We start from the raw sequence: 19,335 nt of genomic DNA, 5'->3' as shown, positions 1-19,335 counted from the left end.
CGCTTGTTTCTATCAACCTGTGCACAAATGGTGTTTTGCCAGTTCCTTTGTAAAGAACATCCCTAGCCCGCTAGAACGTGTTGTGGATCTAAATTACATTCTCTCCGGGCAGGTCTACGCTGCCGCTGTAACTTACGTTGCTCAGCGGGGTGAAAAAGACACGCCCCCGAGCGACGCAAGTTACACTGACTGAAGCGCTGTCCCCACCGTCGCTTTGTCTGCAGGAGACGCTCTCCCATCCGCACAGAGCGTCTTCACCAGACGTGCTACAGCAGTGCAGCTTCTCTTGTAGACCTGCCCCCAAGCAAGCTTTTCTGCAGAGGCGCATGGTTTGAATTTGGTCTGTGGTTGGGGTACAGCAAGTTTGTCTTCTGTTCTATTTCAGTAGAGGAGAGTTTATCACTGCATTCGCTCTCGCCAAAAAAGCCGTGTGGTTAACATCAAAACCATCTCGTTAGAAAACATCAGGAGGCACCTTAAGACAGGGAGCAGAGTAACTCATTGGATCCCATAGCCATGGCCCTGAGCCAATGTCACTGCTCATTCTCTAAAAGGGAAACATTTTTTTAGGAGGGAGGGAAGGTGTGGAATTCAAACGTCAAGCTGAAATACAGCGTTTGCTCTGTGGTTCAGGGTGCATGGAGATAACAAATGTAGACAGACTGACCCTGTTAAACGCCGGAAGATTTAAACTCTCCATCAGCTGACACGGAAACTACTAATGGACAATTCAAATGTGAAAACACAAGCCAGTTGTCAACTGCAGGGTGGGTTGGAGTGGGAGGGTTTACTGGGAACCCAGAACCCCGGAAACCCATGTGAACTAAAGTCATGTCTACACTACCACTTACATCGGTATAACTTACGTTGCTCAGGGGTATGAATAAGCCACTCCCCTGAGCAAGGTAAGTTACACTGACCTAAGCACCAGTGTGGACAGTGCTACGTTGGCAGGACAGTGTCTCCTGCCGACATAATTACTCCACCCCCGAGTACCGGGGGAGGTCTCTGATGGGAGTTGCACTGCTGTAAGCTCTCTAGCATAGCCATAGCCTTTGTTTTAAAATTGGACAGGGGTGGGCATCAACACGTAGATTTTTAACAGCCGGAAAGGCCCATTGCGATCATCTAGTCTGAACTCCTGGATAACACAGGCTAGGGAACTTCACCCAGCGATTGGTTCGGTTCATATCTGTAGCATTTTGAAGACCTTAAACTCCAATGGGATTCGCACTCTGCGACTGGCAAGAGGTCTTGGTGACAGCGCAGACTAAAGCTGATATTGCACAGACGCTGGATAATACAGAACAAACTTTAACAGATGGTGTCTTGATGACTGTAGATACTTAACCTTTTCAAATCTACTAAAAGGCAGGAGAGAGTTGACCAGGGATGGATAAGTTGACGTTGGCATGACACTGAATGCTAATTCATGGAATTAAAATCTAAATACCTTTTTCAGTGTTGGTTCAGAGGGAACTCTTTTCCCAGTAAGGAAAAAGTAAGAGCAAACAGAGAGAAGTTAGAATCAGGAGGAGGAACATTGCTTTTCTTATATATTTAGTTTACAGTCCTTGAAGCTCCAGTTAAATCTGGAGAGGTTTATGCTCTATGTTTTGTGTCATAATGTGAGCTGTGCGCACATTTTTTTCTGATTGGAATTATGTTCCATCTAAAGCAGGGCTTGGGGGATATGCACTTCGTCAAACAGGACTCTTGGAATTTTAGGGGAAGATTTGTTTCTTTGCTTCTGACCGCTCCACACCACAGAAAGACAGAGCACCCACCCTGGAAAATTAAACAAAGCGCCTTTTCCAGCATTCCAAATACCAGAACTTCACATTCCAGCCGAGGAGCTTATACCACACTTGCACACGCAATGCCAAGTGAGTTACCAACGTCCGCAGAACACTGAGGACTAGCTTATGGACACAGTGTTAGACCTCTCAAAAAAGGACTTGTAAGGTCACAGAAAGCCCAGCAGATGTCATCTCTCCTCCACCCCTCCTTAATGATTGCTTGTAGGGTGGCACTCAAAGCACGGAAGGAAAAGCTAGTAAAATATATCCCTAGCACACTCACTGTTCAGCTTGCATCTCATCTGCAAGGCTAATACAACGTCCAGGTGGCAAAAGGAGCCTCAAAACCGGCCCATGCTGATGTGAGAGCTGGCGCACAGCCATCTGGATAGGTGTGAGGACTACGGAAGTGTCTGACAGTGTTGCCAATTCCTGCTGCACTCTTTGGCCCCTAGACCTGCCTGTCTCCTGTGGCAGTCAAGTTTCTGAGTGGTACCTGCATATGCACATTTCCACAGGGGGAAATGCCAAGCTCCAGCCTTGAGGCTGGAGGATCTGTCGAGGCCCACAGCCTGAGAGCTCTGCAGTGCTCCAGGCCGGTCTGGAATGGGGAGCTGCGGCCCAGGTGGTTGGGCACACGCATTTGTCACTAAGGACTTTCCTGCTTTACTTGCACACCTGACATTATGCTGGAACTGCAGAAGCTGATCTGAAAGCCCCGGCGTGAACGGGGCATTGGCAATACTCTACCAAATGGAGCAAAGCGGCTGATTTTTGATCAGCCCAAAGAAATAGGCCGGAAGGGGGCTTGCCTATCTTAACATCTAACTGGGCCCCCAAGTCCATTTTTAAACAAGCCTTTGCCCAGTAGGCTTGGTGCAGGAAAAGGGAGCTGGCCAGAAGTGGTTGCTTAGACAAAAGCCCTGCTCTAAACACTGGAGTGCCTGGCAGCACTTTCATTCAATGATTGAAGAACTTGGCCCCTAGCTGGAAATGCAGAATTACAACAGCCTGAATCTGGACAGCGCTGCTAGAAGTAAGGCCAGGAAGCCTAATTTTTATGATTGGTAACTAAAGCCAAATGAATCATTTATTTAAAAGAACTCTGTAACTTAGATTTTTAAAGACATGTAAAATAATAATGACTTTTAGTTTGTCTTTTACACTCCAATATTTTGATTTATGGTTTTATATTAGAGAAAGAAATTCGTGCTCAACCGCTGGCAATTATGATGAAATCTTTACAGTTGTAAGTGCAATGAATACTTTGTTGTTTAAATGTGACCGCTACTCATTTCCCCTCACTCTTGGTGGCTTTTTAAAAAATATATATATATATATATATATATATATATATATATTTGTTTGCTTTGATGTCAATACCTATGAAAGACCTATTTATAGAAATACAGCTGCAGCAGATGGTGTGTCTAACAGAACTGTGTGCGACGGGGATGGAAATATAAATTGAAAAAATCATAAGGATACAGGTTTTATTTCTTTTCAGTCAAACAATCACAATCCTGTATAATATGAAGCCCCAGTTTTGATGGCGATTCCATGTTGATCTTAGAAAGGCTACCACTGCAATGTCGGATTATTACAATTATTGGGGATCATTCTAAAATAAAAATGAGCTGAATCCACAAGGAGGCAAGACGTTTCCTTCAATTAAATATTGTGGTGGTTTGAAGCCATTCTCTTACACTCTAATTTCCGAATCATTTACACGTGTGTCCTTTGTGCTCCATATACAGTAAATGGTGAGCAAAGAGATTGAAAGCAGCTTCTTTCTCATTCAAGTTCTGTGGCCATTCAGTGTTAGGGCTTCAAAGTGCGGCGGGTTTCATTTCAGGAAGATCCACTTGTCCCCCACCTCGGAGTTGTAACCTTTGTCAAAATTGCGACCAGGAAGCTAGAACAAACAAACAAGCTCAGTCAGGGCTAGGCCATTTTTATGATGATAAACCATTTTTTCCTTCTTCTTCCGCACTTCACCCCCCAACACCTTTGGCCATGTTTTCAATTTAAAAAAAGACTAGTGATTTTTGGGTGCCCAATTTTCAGCGCTTTCTAAAAAACAGGCCTCTTTAAAGTAACTTCAATTGGGCATCCACAATGAGAAGTTGCTTTAAAAACCAGTGGCCAATATGTCTCTTGGTTGACAGCTTCAGAAACCTGGACACCTTCCTATGATCTCCTAATGAGTAGTTGTAATGAGAGGGGATCCTGAGCGTTTAAAGGGTTCATTGTAGTTTGTCTCACAGAAATGGAGTAAGAGTGTAGATACTAATCCCAAAACAAATGCAAATGAAAATACAAAAGACGGCATGCATGAAAAATCCAGTTCATTATTAAAGGAAAACTAATCCATTTAAAACACATTAATATTCAGCCTTTATATGCAGACCTAACTTGAATTCGTTAAAACAGAAAACTTTTTCAAGGGGTCAGTATTTTCATTGCATTTAACAGACAGCTTCTTCCTAATTTTCATGGCATCTAAAGTTCCTATACCATTTATTCAGGTCTCAACGACTTCATCTGAAAATAAAGCGATGACAACCTTTGGTTGGGACACATCACAATCTTATTACCATATGCTACTTATGCACAGTGTAATGCATTCCCAAATAGAATTATATATTACTTAACACACCATCCCTTTAAATGGAAACCAGTCTTCTGGAGAGATTTTAGGCAGCTTTCCCCTTAACATTCTAGTAAGTTCAGTTCTGCCCAAGCATCTCACAGCCCCTTCAAGTGGGATCCCAATGGACTCTCCAGCTGGCCTGATCCAACTTTTTAGACAGTTCTGGTGAGAGACTCATCTAAAAACAGTTCTGGCTGACAATTTCTGTGGTATAGCCCAGGTCCAACCCTCTGGGATGTGTCAGCCTAAGACCATAAGGGAAAGGGAAGCTGATCAGGACTTGAAGTTGACAGGTAAGAGGAATGAGTGGAGAGAACCGTGTGAAAACCAAGCAACAGGTGGGAAGTGCAGAGAAAAGGGGAGAGGCCAGGATTGCAAGGAAAGGGAAGCAACTGTGGGATCCATGTCTGAGGTGGGCAGGGGATCAGCAGACCTTCTGAGTGTGAGAAAGAACATGGAAAATTCAAGTGCAATATGAAAAAAGACAATCCCTTTATGGACAGTCTCATGCAATTTCTCAGTACACACACACAACTCTTCTACTTCAAGAACTACTTCCTGCATGGAAGGTGGAAGGAAAGAAGTGCAGGCAGCTTTGCTGAGCAATGCCAGGACAGCACAGTCCTGCTTCCTGTTCATGTGCACAGGCAGGGAACCAAAGCATTACCCAGCCTACATTTTCAGTATCCAGGAACAGCACAAAACCACCCCACGGTACATCGTGAGAAATCCCACTGCAATACAGAATTCAATTCCAAGCTACTAAGATTTTGGGGTGGAGGCAGTGGGGTGTTTCTTTTGAGTATCAGCATTTTTAAAGGATTACAAATCACAGTGTCTAAGTCCAGGCCTACACTAGGAAAGGTTTGCTGGGATAGCTATCCCGCCAACTGGCAAAAAGGTGCTCTGGCTGTCAAAGCTTATTTCAGTTCCCCGAGTGAAAGACATTACATCAGCAAATGCACTTTTATGCCACTATAACTGGGGCTATGTTAGGCCTATGGTCGGTATAGAAACATAAGAAAAGTTACACCCCTATCCAATATTAATAAACTAGTGGAAGTTTTAACGTAGACTCAGTGTAAACTGACCCACCCAGTACAGAGACAAGGTGGGTGAGGTAATATCTGATTGGACCAGCTTCTGTTGGTGAGAGAGAGATAAGCTTTCAAACTTACACAGGAGCTCTTCTTCAGGTCTTGGGACCAACACATTTATAACACTGCATGTATTCAGTAGACACATACTGAGGCCTGAGTCTACAATCTGATCTATATGAGTGAAACCAGACATAAAATAACTACTTTGGCAACAAATCCCCCAAATTCAGTGAGACGCCAAACAGAGAGAAATACATTTCTGCCTTTTTTAAACTCTGAGCTGTTAACAATTTCTCTGAAGGAGGCACAGGCAATGGTCTAAGAATGCCAGAAGTTCTCAGGCTCCTCTTTGCAGGATCCATCAGATAACAAAAGCCATCTATCCCTCTAAAGAGTTGGTACATAACTAACATCAAATATACAAAGCACATCACAGTTCTGCAAGATGATGCTCAGCACGTGAAGAAAACGTAACACTAAAAATCTACTGTGACCTCAATGATTTTTAAAAAATGCCAAACATTGATCTGTGATGTACAAACTCTTCCCTGCCTCATTTCCCCACACAGATAGTGGTGATACATCAAGAACCACAGGCTTATCGTTTTTCTTTTTTAAAGAACAAATTAAGTCTGGACAAAGAACTATTTAGAGTAAGTGCACCTGTTCACAGAATGGGAAGAGGGGTGCAATTAGGTATTGATGTGGTCGATAGCAGTTTGCTATGCCACAGAATATTTATCTATTTAATAAAAATGGCCTCATCCTGGATTAAGGTCAGAAAGCAAGCAACATCTGTTACGACAGAGATCAAATGAGTCACAAAGGGTTTCCATGTTTTGAATACAAACACACGCACCCACCCCACCTAGTAGAAACTATTACAAGTCACCCTTGATCAGATTCTCTAAGGTTTTTAATTTAAAAGTTGCCTTTTAATGTCTCGTCTAAATATCAGGGGCAATCACGCAGTCCTGAACAGCAACTCCTGCTGATTGAAGAGTAGATCTGTGATAGCGTAAGTCATTTGTTTCCATCTCTGCAACACAAATTTACAGTGGAAAGCCGGAGAAAAAAAATCTATTAAGGCATCAGGCCTGCTGTGTCCAGCCTGCATCTATTAATTCTAGCATAAAAATTGCTCTCCCCAGCTTTGTTAAGGCAGATTTAAAGAAATTCCCAGATGATGATAATCAGATTATTAAAGCAATGGGGGAAGAGGGGAGAGGTGGGAAGGGGGGGTGGAAGGGGTCGTCTCTGGGGGGGAAAAACATGAATTTTATTATTTCATTTCTGAGTAAATATCCATTCTAAAAAAACCCATATCGTACCTTCACCACAATTCAAATTACCCAGTACAAAGATGCCATGTGTTTTTTGTTAGAGATATAAAGTACATGAAAGCCATTGTTATAATACAGGGGTTGGCAACCTTTCAGAAGTGCTGTGCCGAGTCTTCATTTATTCACTCTAATTTAAGGTTTCGCGTGCCAGTCATACATTTTAACGTTTTTAGAAGGTCTCTTTTTATAAGTCTATAATATATAACTAAACTATTTTCGTATGTAAAGTAAATAAGGTTTTTAAAATGTTTAAGAAGCTTCATTTAAGACTAAATTAAAATGCAGAGCCCCCCGGATCGGTGCCAGGACCCGGGCAGTGTGAGTGCCACTGAAAATCAGCTCGAATGCCGCTTTCGGCATGCTTGCCAAAGGTTGCCTACTCCTGTTATAATATGTATTCATCGAAGGAGGGTTATTCAGTCAGACTTTTGGCAAAGACATTTGTTAAAATACAGAGCCAAGATTATATAAATTTGGGGACGTATTACTAGACAGGCTCTTAAATTGCTAACAATTCAAAGGGAAACAAATAGAGTTAAATGAAGTCACATATCTAGTAAGCCACGCCATGCAGCAACAGCTCTGAAAACAAACCTGCAGCAATGAAGTCGATACAAGGGGTCTTAACTAAAAAGTGATGTAACTCCAAAATTATTATAGAAATATATATGGTTTGTTCTGAGCACACTTCACAGAGGATGCCACCTTCCTCTGAATGTAGAATGACTGAGAAAATCTTTTCCAGTGATTCTAGTGAAGTCCTTTTAGGTCATTTAAACATGCATTTAAAAATAACTGGTGGGTAAGTACAGTTTAGTCATAAGTCAACTTTTTCTCTTTATGTAATAGGCAGAAGCAGAGCAGGATTTGTACTTGAAATGCACTGCATCTCAGTCCCATTATCCCCTCCCCCCAAGCTGAGCTCCTAGGAGGGGGTTCCACCTTACCTACCCACACCTTTTTGGTCAGAGGTGGAGGAGGATCGCCCTGATTACCCGCTACATCCCCTTTTGATCAAACAGGAGTTAGAAAAGTTCTAAGTCTCATGGAGAACAAACAGAGTTCCTCAGAGAGCAGTAATGAAAATCAGTTAATCCACCCCATTAATGAGAGTGGCTGGCCTGTTCACGGTAGTGCTCCGTGCTTGAGAAAACTGGTCAATTTCACTAAGGCTTGAATTAGACTAAAGGGAAGATGCAGCTGACTGGCAAGGTAAAAATCAGAGCAGGCATTCTCCTCATACAGTTAAGAGAGAAACATTTAGGGCCAGGATCCTGTCCCAATTAAATCTGTTTTGTGACGACATGAATGGCCAACCAAAGAATCCCCGGTTTAGAGGATTTCTCCAGTGGGGCAGGAGCTGGACCTATGGTGTGTGGCCAGGGAAAGGGGCGTAGCTGGAACACTGCTCTCTCTGCCTATCCCCAACTATTTGAATTACCCCTGGGAACAAAGGCAACCTGAAGTGCCATGATTAGGGAGGGAGGAGAGGTATGAAACACAGACAAAGCCACCTTTGTCCCTTTAATTCCTCCTGGGCCTTGCACTGCACACAGCATGGCCAGATCTGCGGACTGTGTCATTACTAAGGTTCCCAAGTAGAAGAGGATTGTGGGGTGCAGTTTATCTTCATATACAAATCCCAGAACCCACTTTCTGATAAAGTAAACAAAGCCAAGTTATCTGTAGTACTGGAACAACATCTAGAGGGCTTGGCCAGATGCTGTGCCAACACAGAAAACAAGTGTCTGCCCTAAAGAGCTTCCAATCAAACACAAGATGGAGTGAAAGACACACATGAGCAATGGAAACACCCAACAGATCATTCTAATACATCTCCCTTGCAAAGAAATGTGCCTTCCAGCACAGTCACTGCTGAGTAATGCAAAACATAAGAACAGCCAGCCTGGGTCAGACCAAAGGTCCAGCTAGCCCAGTATCCTGTCTTCTGACAGTGGCCAGTGCCAGGTGTCTCAGAGGGAATGAATAGAACAGGTAATCATCAAGTGATCCATCCCCTCTCACCCATTCCCAACAAAGCCTTTTCTACTATCCTAGCAGAGAGAAGTATGAGACCAGGAATCAAGCCTGGATCTCCTATGTAACTCTGCACTGAATTAATCAAACTTGACCAAAGGGCCCATCTTAACAAGAGTATGTGACACATCAACTCCTCAAACTGAATTGCTGCTCCAAAGACAGAAGTGACTCATACAAAGGAATTAATTTGCTCAGATTTTTAAAAAGCAAATTACATAAAAAATAAAAGATCACTTTACTAATTAACTTAAAAACTATACCACAGAAGTGTGTGTCAAGACCATGAATATGATGAAATGCCTCTTTAAAATGGTATATGTTATAGAATAACGAACAGCTTCAACGAGGTGTTTACTGTACACTACAGTTGCATTACACAGATCCTCCAAAAAACTGAAAATCAGAAATGCGTAGCCAGAGCTGCCTGAGAGTTTAAACAATCTGGAAATATCTAAATCCATCATGGAGTTTGGAGCCTGTCTTATTTTCCAGAATTTCTGGACCAAAGAGAAGAACTACTCTCCTTCCCCCAACTCCTTGGCTGCTTTTATTAACCGCTGTGCTTAACAGCTAAGACAGGTCCATAAATAACAGGTTTTGAACACTGTTGATCAAAGAGTATTTAAAAACACAAGACATCACTCTGCAAAGCACGGAGGCTTTTACCAATCTCCAAGCCTTTTCATTTGCTGACCATTTATAGTAAGTACCATAGCAGCACCTGTCATTGCTGCTATTAGTTAAGGTCTATTGCTGTTTCCATTAGAAGCCCTGGTTTTCAGAGGTTTATAGCTAAGGTGGTTTATTTTAGCTGGCTGTAAATTAAAGTGCAAGCTTTTCATTTCAGATACCGTTTCTTCTTAGAACTCTTTAAACATTGGTTGTGCTGGACTTTTTGGGGGTAGGCTTGGTATTACTTGCTCCAGTGCAAAATTATCTAATAGAAAATAAAAAAACATCTGAGAGCCAGATACACATGCTTCAGAAGAATAGCACACTAATTAGGATGCTAATTTTTAAGGCGCTGCTACAGTTCCTGATTTTGGCAGAACTCCCAACGAAGTCAATGGGTTTTTTAGCCTGAATAATGAGTACTGACCTAATATTAAAGTAATCTATTCTTCACTGAAGTACAAAAAGTTACAATATGAACAGACGAGCAACTGACCTGCTAAGCTGACAGGCTCATCATTAGAACAGGTATTAATGATCTCTGGTTTCCTCTAGGTTCTTAATGCATAAAATGTGTCAAGATTCTCATCAGTGATTTGATTTTGCCCAACTCAACAACATCTTAAAGGGCCCTGATTTTCAGTCACCTCTATTGCTAGCTTCTTATGCTTGGCCTAATACATATGTACATAGGCATGAAAAGGGTGATCTAAGCTGCAGTTATGATGCCAATATAAGCAAGAGTAACGTCAGGGCAATCCAAATATTTTCTATGTTTTTGCTAAAAAATAAAGAAAATGAAATGCATACAATTTTTTTTTTTTAAGTAACACGGACGTTCGCCACACTTTTTTTGCTGACATGTTCTGAAATTTTACATAGATACATGTATGTTGCTGCATATAAACTGAGCTGTACTGTAAAGATTTTGGTCATCAATTGGAAATTATGAGACTTCTCTGCTGGCATATCCAGAATGCTGAAAAACAACATATATGGTACCAGCAGCATAAGAGTACAATGCCAGGTGAAATATTTTCCATCCAATACTCATATTGGGTTAACTGTCAGAAAACTACTTAAGGCCCTTTAAGAGTGCTGAGAAGAGTCATTAACAATGACATCTCTGGGACTCCTTGTTTGTTTTCTTTCACCGATTAACTTACCAAACTTGCTCAAATTAATAGTTGATTTCTCCAACTATCAGCACTATAGACAACCTAGAGCAGAGCTGTGTTCTTGCTTTTACAACGTTGCCAATAATAAAGATTCAGGCAGCAGAATTTAGCTGATTAAGAGAGAGATTAGTAACAAAATTCTATACTTCTATAAGGGCAAATCACTACATCATCTATTCTAGGCACTCATATGCAAGGCAGAACAGAATCCACCTTGCTCTCTCTTAGTAGAACAGTGTTAATAGCAAACATTGACTTTAGTCAGTAAGGTAATACCTAGCTCTTACTTAGCTCTTATCAGTAGATCTCAAAGCACTTTACAATGGAGGGCAGTATCATTATCCCCATTTTACAGGTGGGGAAACTAAGGCACAGGGAAGTGCAGTGTCTTGCTGCAGGTCGCCCATCAGGCCAGTGGCAGAGTGGGGAGTAGACCCAGATCCCCACATGACACCACAGGAAGACGCTGTAGAGCCAACTGACTATCCAGTTATACTTTATTCAGCCTGGCACTATTTATTTTTCTGATTAGTCGGTACTAAAATGCATCTGAAGCCTCTTACCTTTAGGCTTACTTATGGTTAGTGTCACATTAACGTATTTTAGCAAGGTAGCAGCAGGCTTTAGAAATGCCAATTTTAACCCCAGAAAGTTAGCTCGACACATAATTCGGTTTGTGTGTTGTCGGAAGTGCTTCTTGTCAGTGAGAGCTTCCAAAACAATGTTCCCCACGAACCAAGGAATTCAGAAATTAGAACGGACCCTTCAGTTTTAGGCTATGCAAAACCCAGCATATAAACTATGCAATATTTTCAATTCCTGGAGAGCCCTGCAGAATCCAGCCTTACAGAGCAAGTCAGGAATAACCAAAGGGAAAATAATGGGGCCAGTGTCCTTTTGCACAGTAAAGAATCTAAAAAAAAAAGGCAGCCTGAAGTCTTTCCCCATTCCAAGAAATAGAGTCCTATCTAAGGCCTGGTCTACACTAGGAGTTTATGTCGAATTTAGCAGCGTTAATTCGACTTAACCGTGCACCTGTCCACACCAGGAAGCTAATTAGTTCGACCTAGAGGGCTCTTTAGTTCGAATTCTGTACTCCTCCCCGGCGAGGGGAGTAGCGCTAAATTCGACATGGCTATGTCGAATTAGGCTATGTGTGGACGGAAATCGACCTTAGTAGCTCCAGGAGCTATCCCACAGTGCACCACTCTGTTGACGCTCTGGACAGCAGTCCGAGCTTGGATGTTCTGACCAGCCACACAGGAAATGCCCAGGGAAAATTTGACACGCTCCGGCGCCTTGTGGATGTTCTGCAGGACCACAGGCAGGAGGACAGAGCCCCCCTGCACTGTATCTGCAACCGCCCTCCCCCGCCACAAAGTCCCAAACCCCCCTCACCCAAAGTAACAAGAAGGAGGGGCGACAGGGGCCGTGAAAACTGTCACTGCACCCCTGCAGAGTGCACAAATACAAGAAGGCTCTCATTCCCTAAATATTGAGAAGTCCTTCCCTTCCTGGCTCACCGAAGCCCCAATCCCAGTTTCATCCCCTAACTGTGTAGTTGATTATTAAAAGTAGTTTGCTGTTAATTACTATTTCCATCAAGTTTTTCTACAGAAGACTGTCTGTGAAAGGGGGGAGAGGGGGGAAGGGGGTTGTTAATTGCATAGGACAGTCACCTTTACCAGGGTACAGACACGGGGGCAGGATCAACAGCAGGTCACACACAGTGCAGTCAGTAGGCACCCTGGTCGGTCTGGGAGGTGTTTTCCATGTTCTGTGGGGGGTGGGGGGGAGGGTACATGACTTTGTGGCATGGGAGGGCGGTTACAGAACTTATGCAGCGGTCCTTGTCCCGGACCACAGAGCCACGCAGCAGGGGAATCTGTAACTGTCCTCCCCCACCACAAGGTCACGTAGCCCCCGCACACAGAGTCCCGAAAAGAAGGGATGGCAGGCTCCATTGAAACAACCAGTCTGGCACTGCAGACCGCTCTAGGAGCAGGAGCCTATCATTCCTCGAGTGTAGAAGCGGTGTTAACATCACTGCACACCCTACCCACCACAGTCTGCGTCCCTGTTTCAACCCTTTAACGCGAATTCATTAATAAAGAAAATGTTGTTAATTAACAATGTTCCATTAACTTTATTTTTAAACGTGTGTTGGAAGGGGGAAAACGTGGTGAACGGGGTATGTAACCGCAGAAGAAAGTCAACAGTAACTGAAGCAGGGGCAGGTTCAGCTTCTCTGTAAAGAAACTGAACAGTAACAGGTTACCCTGCTCCCTGAGGAACCTAGCTTTCAAAGCCTCCCGGATGCACAGCGCTTCCCGCTGGGCTCTTCTAATTGCACGGGTGTCTGGCTGAGCATAATCAGCAGCCAGGCGATTTGCCTCAACCTCCCATCCCGCCATAAAGGTCTCCCCCTTGCTCTCACAGAGATTGTGGAGCACACAGCAAGCTGCAATAACAATGGGGATATTGGTTTCGCTGAGATCCAAGCGAGTCAGTAAGCTCCTCCAATCTCCCCTTGAGACGTCCAAAAGCACATTGAATGATGACAGTTACCCAAGACCACCCTCGACACATTTTTCCCCCCAGCATGCATTGTGGGGAAATCCCAGAATTCAAATGGGCAGCGGGGACTGCGGGAACTGTGGGATAGCTTTCCACAGTGCACCGCTTCCAATGTCGACGCTTGCCCCGTTAGTGTGGACTCACAAAGTCGAATTAGTGTCCTTAGTGTGGACACACAAATTTGACTTTGTAAGGTCGATTCCACAAATTCGAATTAAGTTAAATCTAACTAATCTGGTAGTGTAGACATACCCTAAGAGATACTAGGATCATAACCAAATCTTGTCCTCCCCGATTTTGCTGGAGGCCTCCTGGGTGGCCCAAAGGAGGGGCGTGGGAGCTCTCTGACCCCAGAAGTGAAATAGCCAGGGTTTTAATCTTTAACAAAACTTTTTTCGCAGCTATTTGTTTGAGTTAAATAGGCATATCTGAGGAATCACCTCTCCCCCCACCATACTGCCATAGCAGGGGTCAGTAGAAACACTCAAGATGGATCTCTCGTTATAAAGGAGGCACTCTGTGAGGGCTACAGAATTCTGAAACTTGCTTGGTCCAATATAGCCTGAATTTGGTGACTTTACAGGCATGTTGCAAAAGACATCCGCTCACCAGGGTCATTGGAGGGGGCTGATGGCACGCTTCTCGCAACGATGAAGAGAGATTCTTTTTTTTTTAGGTTTCTTGCTGACCGGGTTCCTGATCGAAATGATTATTTTAATGGTGTTGGCATTTTATTGTATTAGTAATGATGTCCCAAAAAAGTTCTGAAGCAGTCTACCATGCCTTCAAACTCATCATTTACACTGGTTTCACTTCCTTTGTACTCTACTTTATAATCCTACTATTTCTTTAGCTGTCTAAAGATTCTTCCAGGGAAAACAGGGCAGGTAAGATTTAAACTTCTAAAGCAAAAAGCAACACAGAACAAAATAAAATGGAGCATAAAAGATTTTTGAAGTAGTGAAAGAAAAGCACAGAACACCCATTTTCCCCCTTTGCAGGTCAGCTTTAAAGATAGTTTGGTAGTTCATTAAAAATGTACTGGTTTTTGTTTGTTAGACTCTTAAGGATATTTTATCAGACAACAGTCTTTTCACATAATATGCACAAACATTAAATTTGGTGTCAAGAACAATTTTATTTACTGGAATCTGCTAAAAAAAGTAATTTTGAAGAGACAAATATTTCACAAAGCAGAACACTTAGAAATTAGAGCCTTTTCTTGTTTGTTGCACGTCTGTCTTTATTAAACTTTTTCTTCCCAGCTCTGAGAACAGACAGTGCTCTGTATTAAAGCTGTCAAATATCTCCATTAAAATAAAAAATGGAAAGGGAGACCTTGATCCAGAAAAAGGAAAACAACTTAAGATGGTAAAGGAAAAAATAGCAGGGGAGAGAAAACAGAAGATGGTGTTGCCATAGCAGCTGTCTTTGAGAAAGTCATACATAAGGAGGGAGGGAGTTACCCTAACAATAATTAGCCTCCTTAATTTTGGAAAAACCAGAGAGAGGCTAAACTGAAACACAATTTACAATGTAATTACTTACATTAAAGAAAGAGCTGCAGTGTTCTAAAAACATGACAATGTCTGGCTTGGAAAGAATTTTTTCTTTTCAACGTTCTGAGGACATTTTCTGTGTAGGTAACATGCTGTTTGTCTCAATCACCATATCTAAAATCAGAGACCAATGGCCAAACAGTTTATTACTCCACAGTAGAATTATTTCGGCGTTAACCCTACATTTATTATTCTGCCACAATCTCCCTGTTGCTCACCCTGACTCTGGAATCCCACAGCATCTCTATGGTGTCCTTGTATTTATTGTACAGGGAGGATTAGTATGGAAGCCCCGAGCGCTCTGTACTAATGAAGAAGGATGGGAAGATTGGAGGCTTGCCTGAGTGTTTATTTTCCACTGTAGGCATCATCCCTACCCCAACCAGCGCTGCCAGCATGTGTCCGAGTAGCACTTCACACACAGTGAGGGCCCATGCTGTATCTTCTTTTAGTTAACTCACTTCTTGGGCTAGTATCATTATTATACAATAAAAATACATCTCTTTATAGAGGTCTTATCTGTGGGGTTTGGGGTTTTTTTCTGGGGAGGGAGGAGTAGGCATTCAGTGAAACTGAAAGGTGGGAAATTCAAAACTGATCGAAAGAAATACTTGTTCACCCATGTAATTAGACTGTGGAACTCATTGCCACAGGATGTAATTGAACAAGATCCTAAGAGGGAATGGACATTAGTATGGATGACAAGCATATCCACAGTTATGTCAGTTAATGCCTAAATAAATGGGAAGGGATATTAAACTTCACGTTTCAGGGCTTAAGCCAGATCTCTAATAGGGATCAAGACAAGAGTTACAGGGAGACAAGCTATCTTACATTCGTCTGCTGAAGGGTTTCTCAGACCCTCCTCTAAAGGAGCTAGTTTAGGTACTGTAGGAGACAGGACACTGGACTAGACAGACCACAGGTCTGATCCTCTAATGCAATAGCTATGTTTTCTTCTTGTTCATAGACGAATGAGAAGGGATATGTCCATCTATTGTAATTATAATATACATGCCAGAAAAGAGACAAATTGCTGGGCTGCATGGTTATTAATTCAGAGCTGCACTTCCAGAGAAATCCCAAGCGAACCTGACACACTGAAAACGATTTTGCATGCTGTTTACAGCCCTGAACAATGTACAGGGAGCAGTGGACTTCAGTACCAGCCTCAGACTCAAGGATGACTAGTGATAATTAGCCCCCACTAATTTTATTTGGCTCTCAATTAACAGCAATATCAAAGGTTTTCTAAGAGTGTGTGTAGGGGAAACACTGACTAGTCTTCCTTTGATCTGCAGTAAGAAGAGAAGAATTATCCAGCTCTGGTTTCTGAGGTACAAATGCTGCTTGCGTTAACGTTTCCCTTCAAATAATCATCTGCCTAATTTTGGGAGAAGAGAGAGGACATGTCTGGAGGGGTGAGAAAAGAAGTCCCTAGAAGGTTCCAGCAGGACTCACTGATTCAGTTTGGGAGCGTGAACTGTAGTGTTATTTGATTTCTTCCCCTCTGTGGACACCTCTAAGTAATCTAGCATTACCCCAGGAAGGCCGAGGACTTTGGAGTATTCTCTGTCAGAAGCTGTCTATCACTGGAAAGAGAGAAGGGGCACTTGTTAAAGAATTCTAAAGTCTTTTGCTGCTTCCTGTCAGAATTAACATGCTTATCTTCCAGTGATCTACATGACTTGACACAAAGTCTTTTTTTTTTTTTACTGAGTTTCCTTTTATCTCCCAACACACATCTTTAAATTTTATAAAAAGCTGCTGAACCGAGCCAGATACATACTTAAAAGTAAAAGAAAGATGCAGCAAGTCTTGTCTCAGAGAGATCATTTAACAACAACAAAAAAGAAAAAAAATTGAAGGAAGGAAGTTATATATAAGGGTAGAATTCCAATCAATGGAGGTTTTTAAGATCTGGTTGGACAAAACACCAATCAGGGGTGGTCTAGGTTTATTTGGTCCTGCCTCAGCACAGGGGGCTGGACTTGATGACTTCTCAAGCTCCCTTCCAGATCCATATTTCTATTACCGTTTGAAGAAGGTAAAAACAAAAATCTTATGCAGCTGCCTCACTACCGTAAAATAAAAAGGTTGGATATGCCTTAAACCTTGTTCTTAGGAAGGTGTTTTCACAGGTCCTCATACCTAATGAGAATTTGAATGAAAAACAATTTCTGCCTATAATTTAAGAAACCTTGAAACTGCCATTATTAAACAGCAAAACAACATGCATGCGCTGGTCTGGAAAGCCTAGAGGTTAGTGATCTATTTGTAAGCCTTGGGACTGATGATTAGATCCAGGGCTGTGATTTTGCCTGAACCCTTGGAGGTGGGGAAGAGAAGCACTGGGGGAAAAAAACCAGCCACGTGAAAGGTTTATGAAACATAGGACACATACTGTGCAATTCCCTTTGTAAGTGTATTATTTCCACTAACTGACTAGGCCTACAAGCTCAGACTTTCTGTAGCACTGTGCTCTGTTACGCCCCCTCCATGACACTGGCTCTGGGCTTCCCTAGCCACTCGTGGCTTTTGTGTGGCCCCCTAACTCCAGGGGTGTTTCCTAGCGTAGGGGAAGCTGGTTGGCTGGAGGAGATGTTTCTTATGCCGCACCTCTGCAGGAACAGGCTTGTGAGGGAAGGAGGGACGCTGCCCAGGAGCAGACAGGTTTCAGATAGGAGTGGGAGGAGGAAGGAGGGAGCTGCTGGGTCACATTTGCAGGAGGGAAGTGGAGAGGGAGGAAAAAAAGAGCCCAGCGGTTGAAGGCCAGATTGAGGGCAGATACATCATTTGGGTAGGAATCCTTCTCTAGAGCGGCCATGTGAGAGTACAGAAGGGTTATTACTATCATTTAAACATACTGGCCAAGCAAAAAGAAAAGACGAAGAGAAAAAGCAGTAGGATGTATGGCCTCAGTACAGGAAAGTACTTAAACACAGTCTCAGCTGGATGGTTTTGGTCCCTAAGACCATGATGCCAATCAAGGAAGGCATGATAGAGAAACCGTGTGACTTGAGCTTCCTGTATTCCTTTCTAGAAGGCTTGCACGGTTCTTCCTCCCAAAAATCCTTCCACCATATCTGGGAAGTGGATCTCACTATTTGAAATCCAATTTCCAACTCAGACGGCACCCTTGCCTTGTGGCCGAACACAAGATCATCAGCTACACAAGTTAGGAAAAAAGCGTATTTAGAACTAGCATCCCTAGTCCCCAATCTGCTGCACCACGGTCACCTACTGAGGGAGCTCAACGCACACCTACAATTCTGAACTCCATCACAATGTGATCCTTTAGCAGGGAAAGCCTGTTTTCTTACGCAGAACAGGCACAGTAGGTACAGATGGATACTGCACTGATGAGAGTGCACATACTGGAGCAACACCCTTAAATATGCAATGATGCACACAAAGGTTTCTGTATCATGTTGAAACACAAGAATCCTAATAATTCTTGGAACAAATATACTTAGTCATCAAGTCCAAAGTTTCAGATTCATGCTGGAAATGATGCCAAAAGCTACCATAAAAGGTATTTAATTCTGGAAATATTTTTTCCTCAAACTTATTAGGGAGTATTCTAAGCCATCAACTGACTTGAACTTATGCAACAGCAAGAAGCCTTCTGCTATTTTAACTCAATTTACAAGCTGTAGAGAATGCTTTCTAATAGAGATCTCAGAAGATGTGGAATTGTATGAACCCAGAGCATCTTTCTCTACAGCCAGGTATGTACAGACTGAGTAGGAGCAGAGAAGGGGTAATATTTATTGGAAATTCTAAACCTAATGCATAGATTCCCCCCCCCCCCCAAATAGTTTGCACTCTCCAAATGGGTCTCAAATACCAGAATTTTACATTAATTATACATACCACAAGTGATTTTTCTAACCTTGCTAGTGCACTAATTAAACTGTTTTGACTCTGGAGATCATAGTTTACTACAACTTCCAAACACACCTGCCCTAGATTCCCCAAGCAGTCAGCAGAGAAAAAGTTTCCATACAATTTAAAAAGATACAGACACCACCATCAGCTGGCTGTTCAATTTGTACAAACTAAGAATTTACAGTACCAAGTCCTACAGAAATTCTGCAGAGTACCTTGAAGAGCAGGTGATGTTAATTTTCACCAAGTCCCACAAGACCCCATGCGGATCATACCACAGACTGACTGCATAAAGGAAGCCAATTACAGGCCATTATCTCCAAACCAGCAAGGCAAGCAGCTAATTTGTTTGGGAGTCTCTGGGTATGTCTACACTGAAATTAGATGCAAGCCGTCTGACTCGGGCTTATGAGACTCTGTCTAAGGGGACCCTTGCAGGGTCCTAGAGCCCAAGTTCTAGCCTGAGCTCAAACGTTTACACCTCAATCAAAGGGTCCCTTAGATCTGAGCCCGAGTCAGCAGC

General features: G+C 42.7%; 1 protein-coding gene across 4 annotated transcripts in view; it reads right to left on the bottom strand.

Annotated features, from left to right (window-relative positions):
* Window positions 1-3,278: 3,278 nt before the first annotated feature.
* The window catches only part of NDUFA10 (NADH:ubiquinone oxidoreductase subunit A10), a 64,428-nt gene continuing 48,371 nt past the window's right edge, over window positions 3,279-19,335 (bottom strand). For 2 of the 4 annotated variants that reach the window (XM_045033001.1, XM_045032998.1), the window contains one exon: window positions 3,279-3,714. Coding sequence is in view for 2 of the 4 variants with exons in the window: in XM_045032998.1 (XP_044888933.1) it covers window positions 3,646-3,714 (69 nt within the window). In the remaining 2 variants the exon portion in view is untranslated. Of the gene's footprint in view, window positions 3,715-14,569; window positions 15,036-19,335 lie in introns of those variants that run through there. The other 2 variants (XM_045033002.1, XM_045032999.1) reach the window with 2 other exon arrangements.

Source organism: Mauremys mutica, chromosome 10 (assembly GCF_020497125.1).
Source record: "Mauremys mutica isolate MM-2020 ecotype Southern chromosome 10, ASM2049712v1, whole genome shotgun sequence".
Taxonomy (NCBI): domain Eukaryota; kingdom Metazoa; phylum Chordata; order Testudines; family Geoemydidae; genus Mauremys; species Mauremys mutica.
This window is presented reverse-complemented; position numbering and strand designations above follow the sequence as displayed.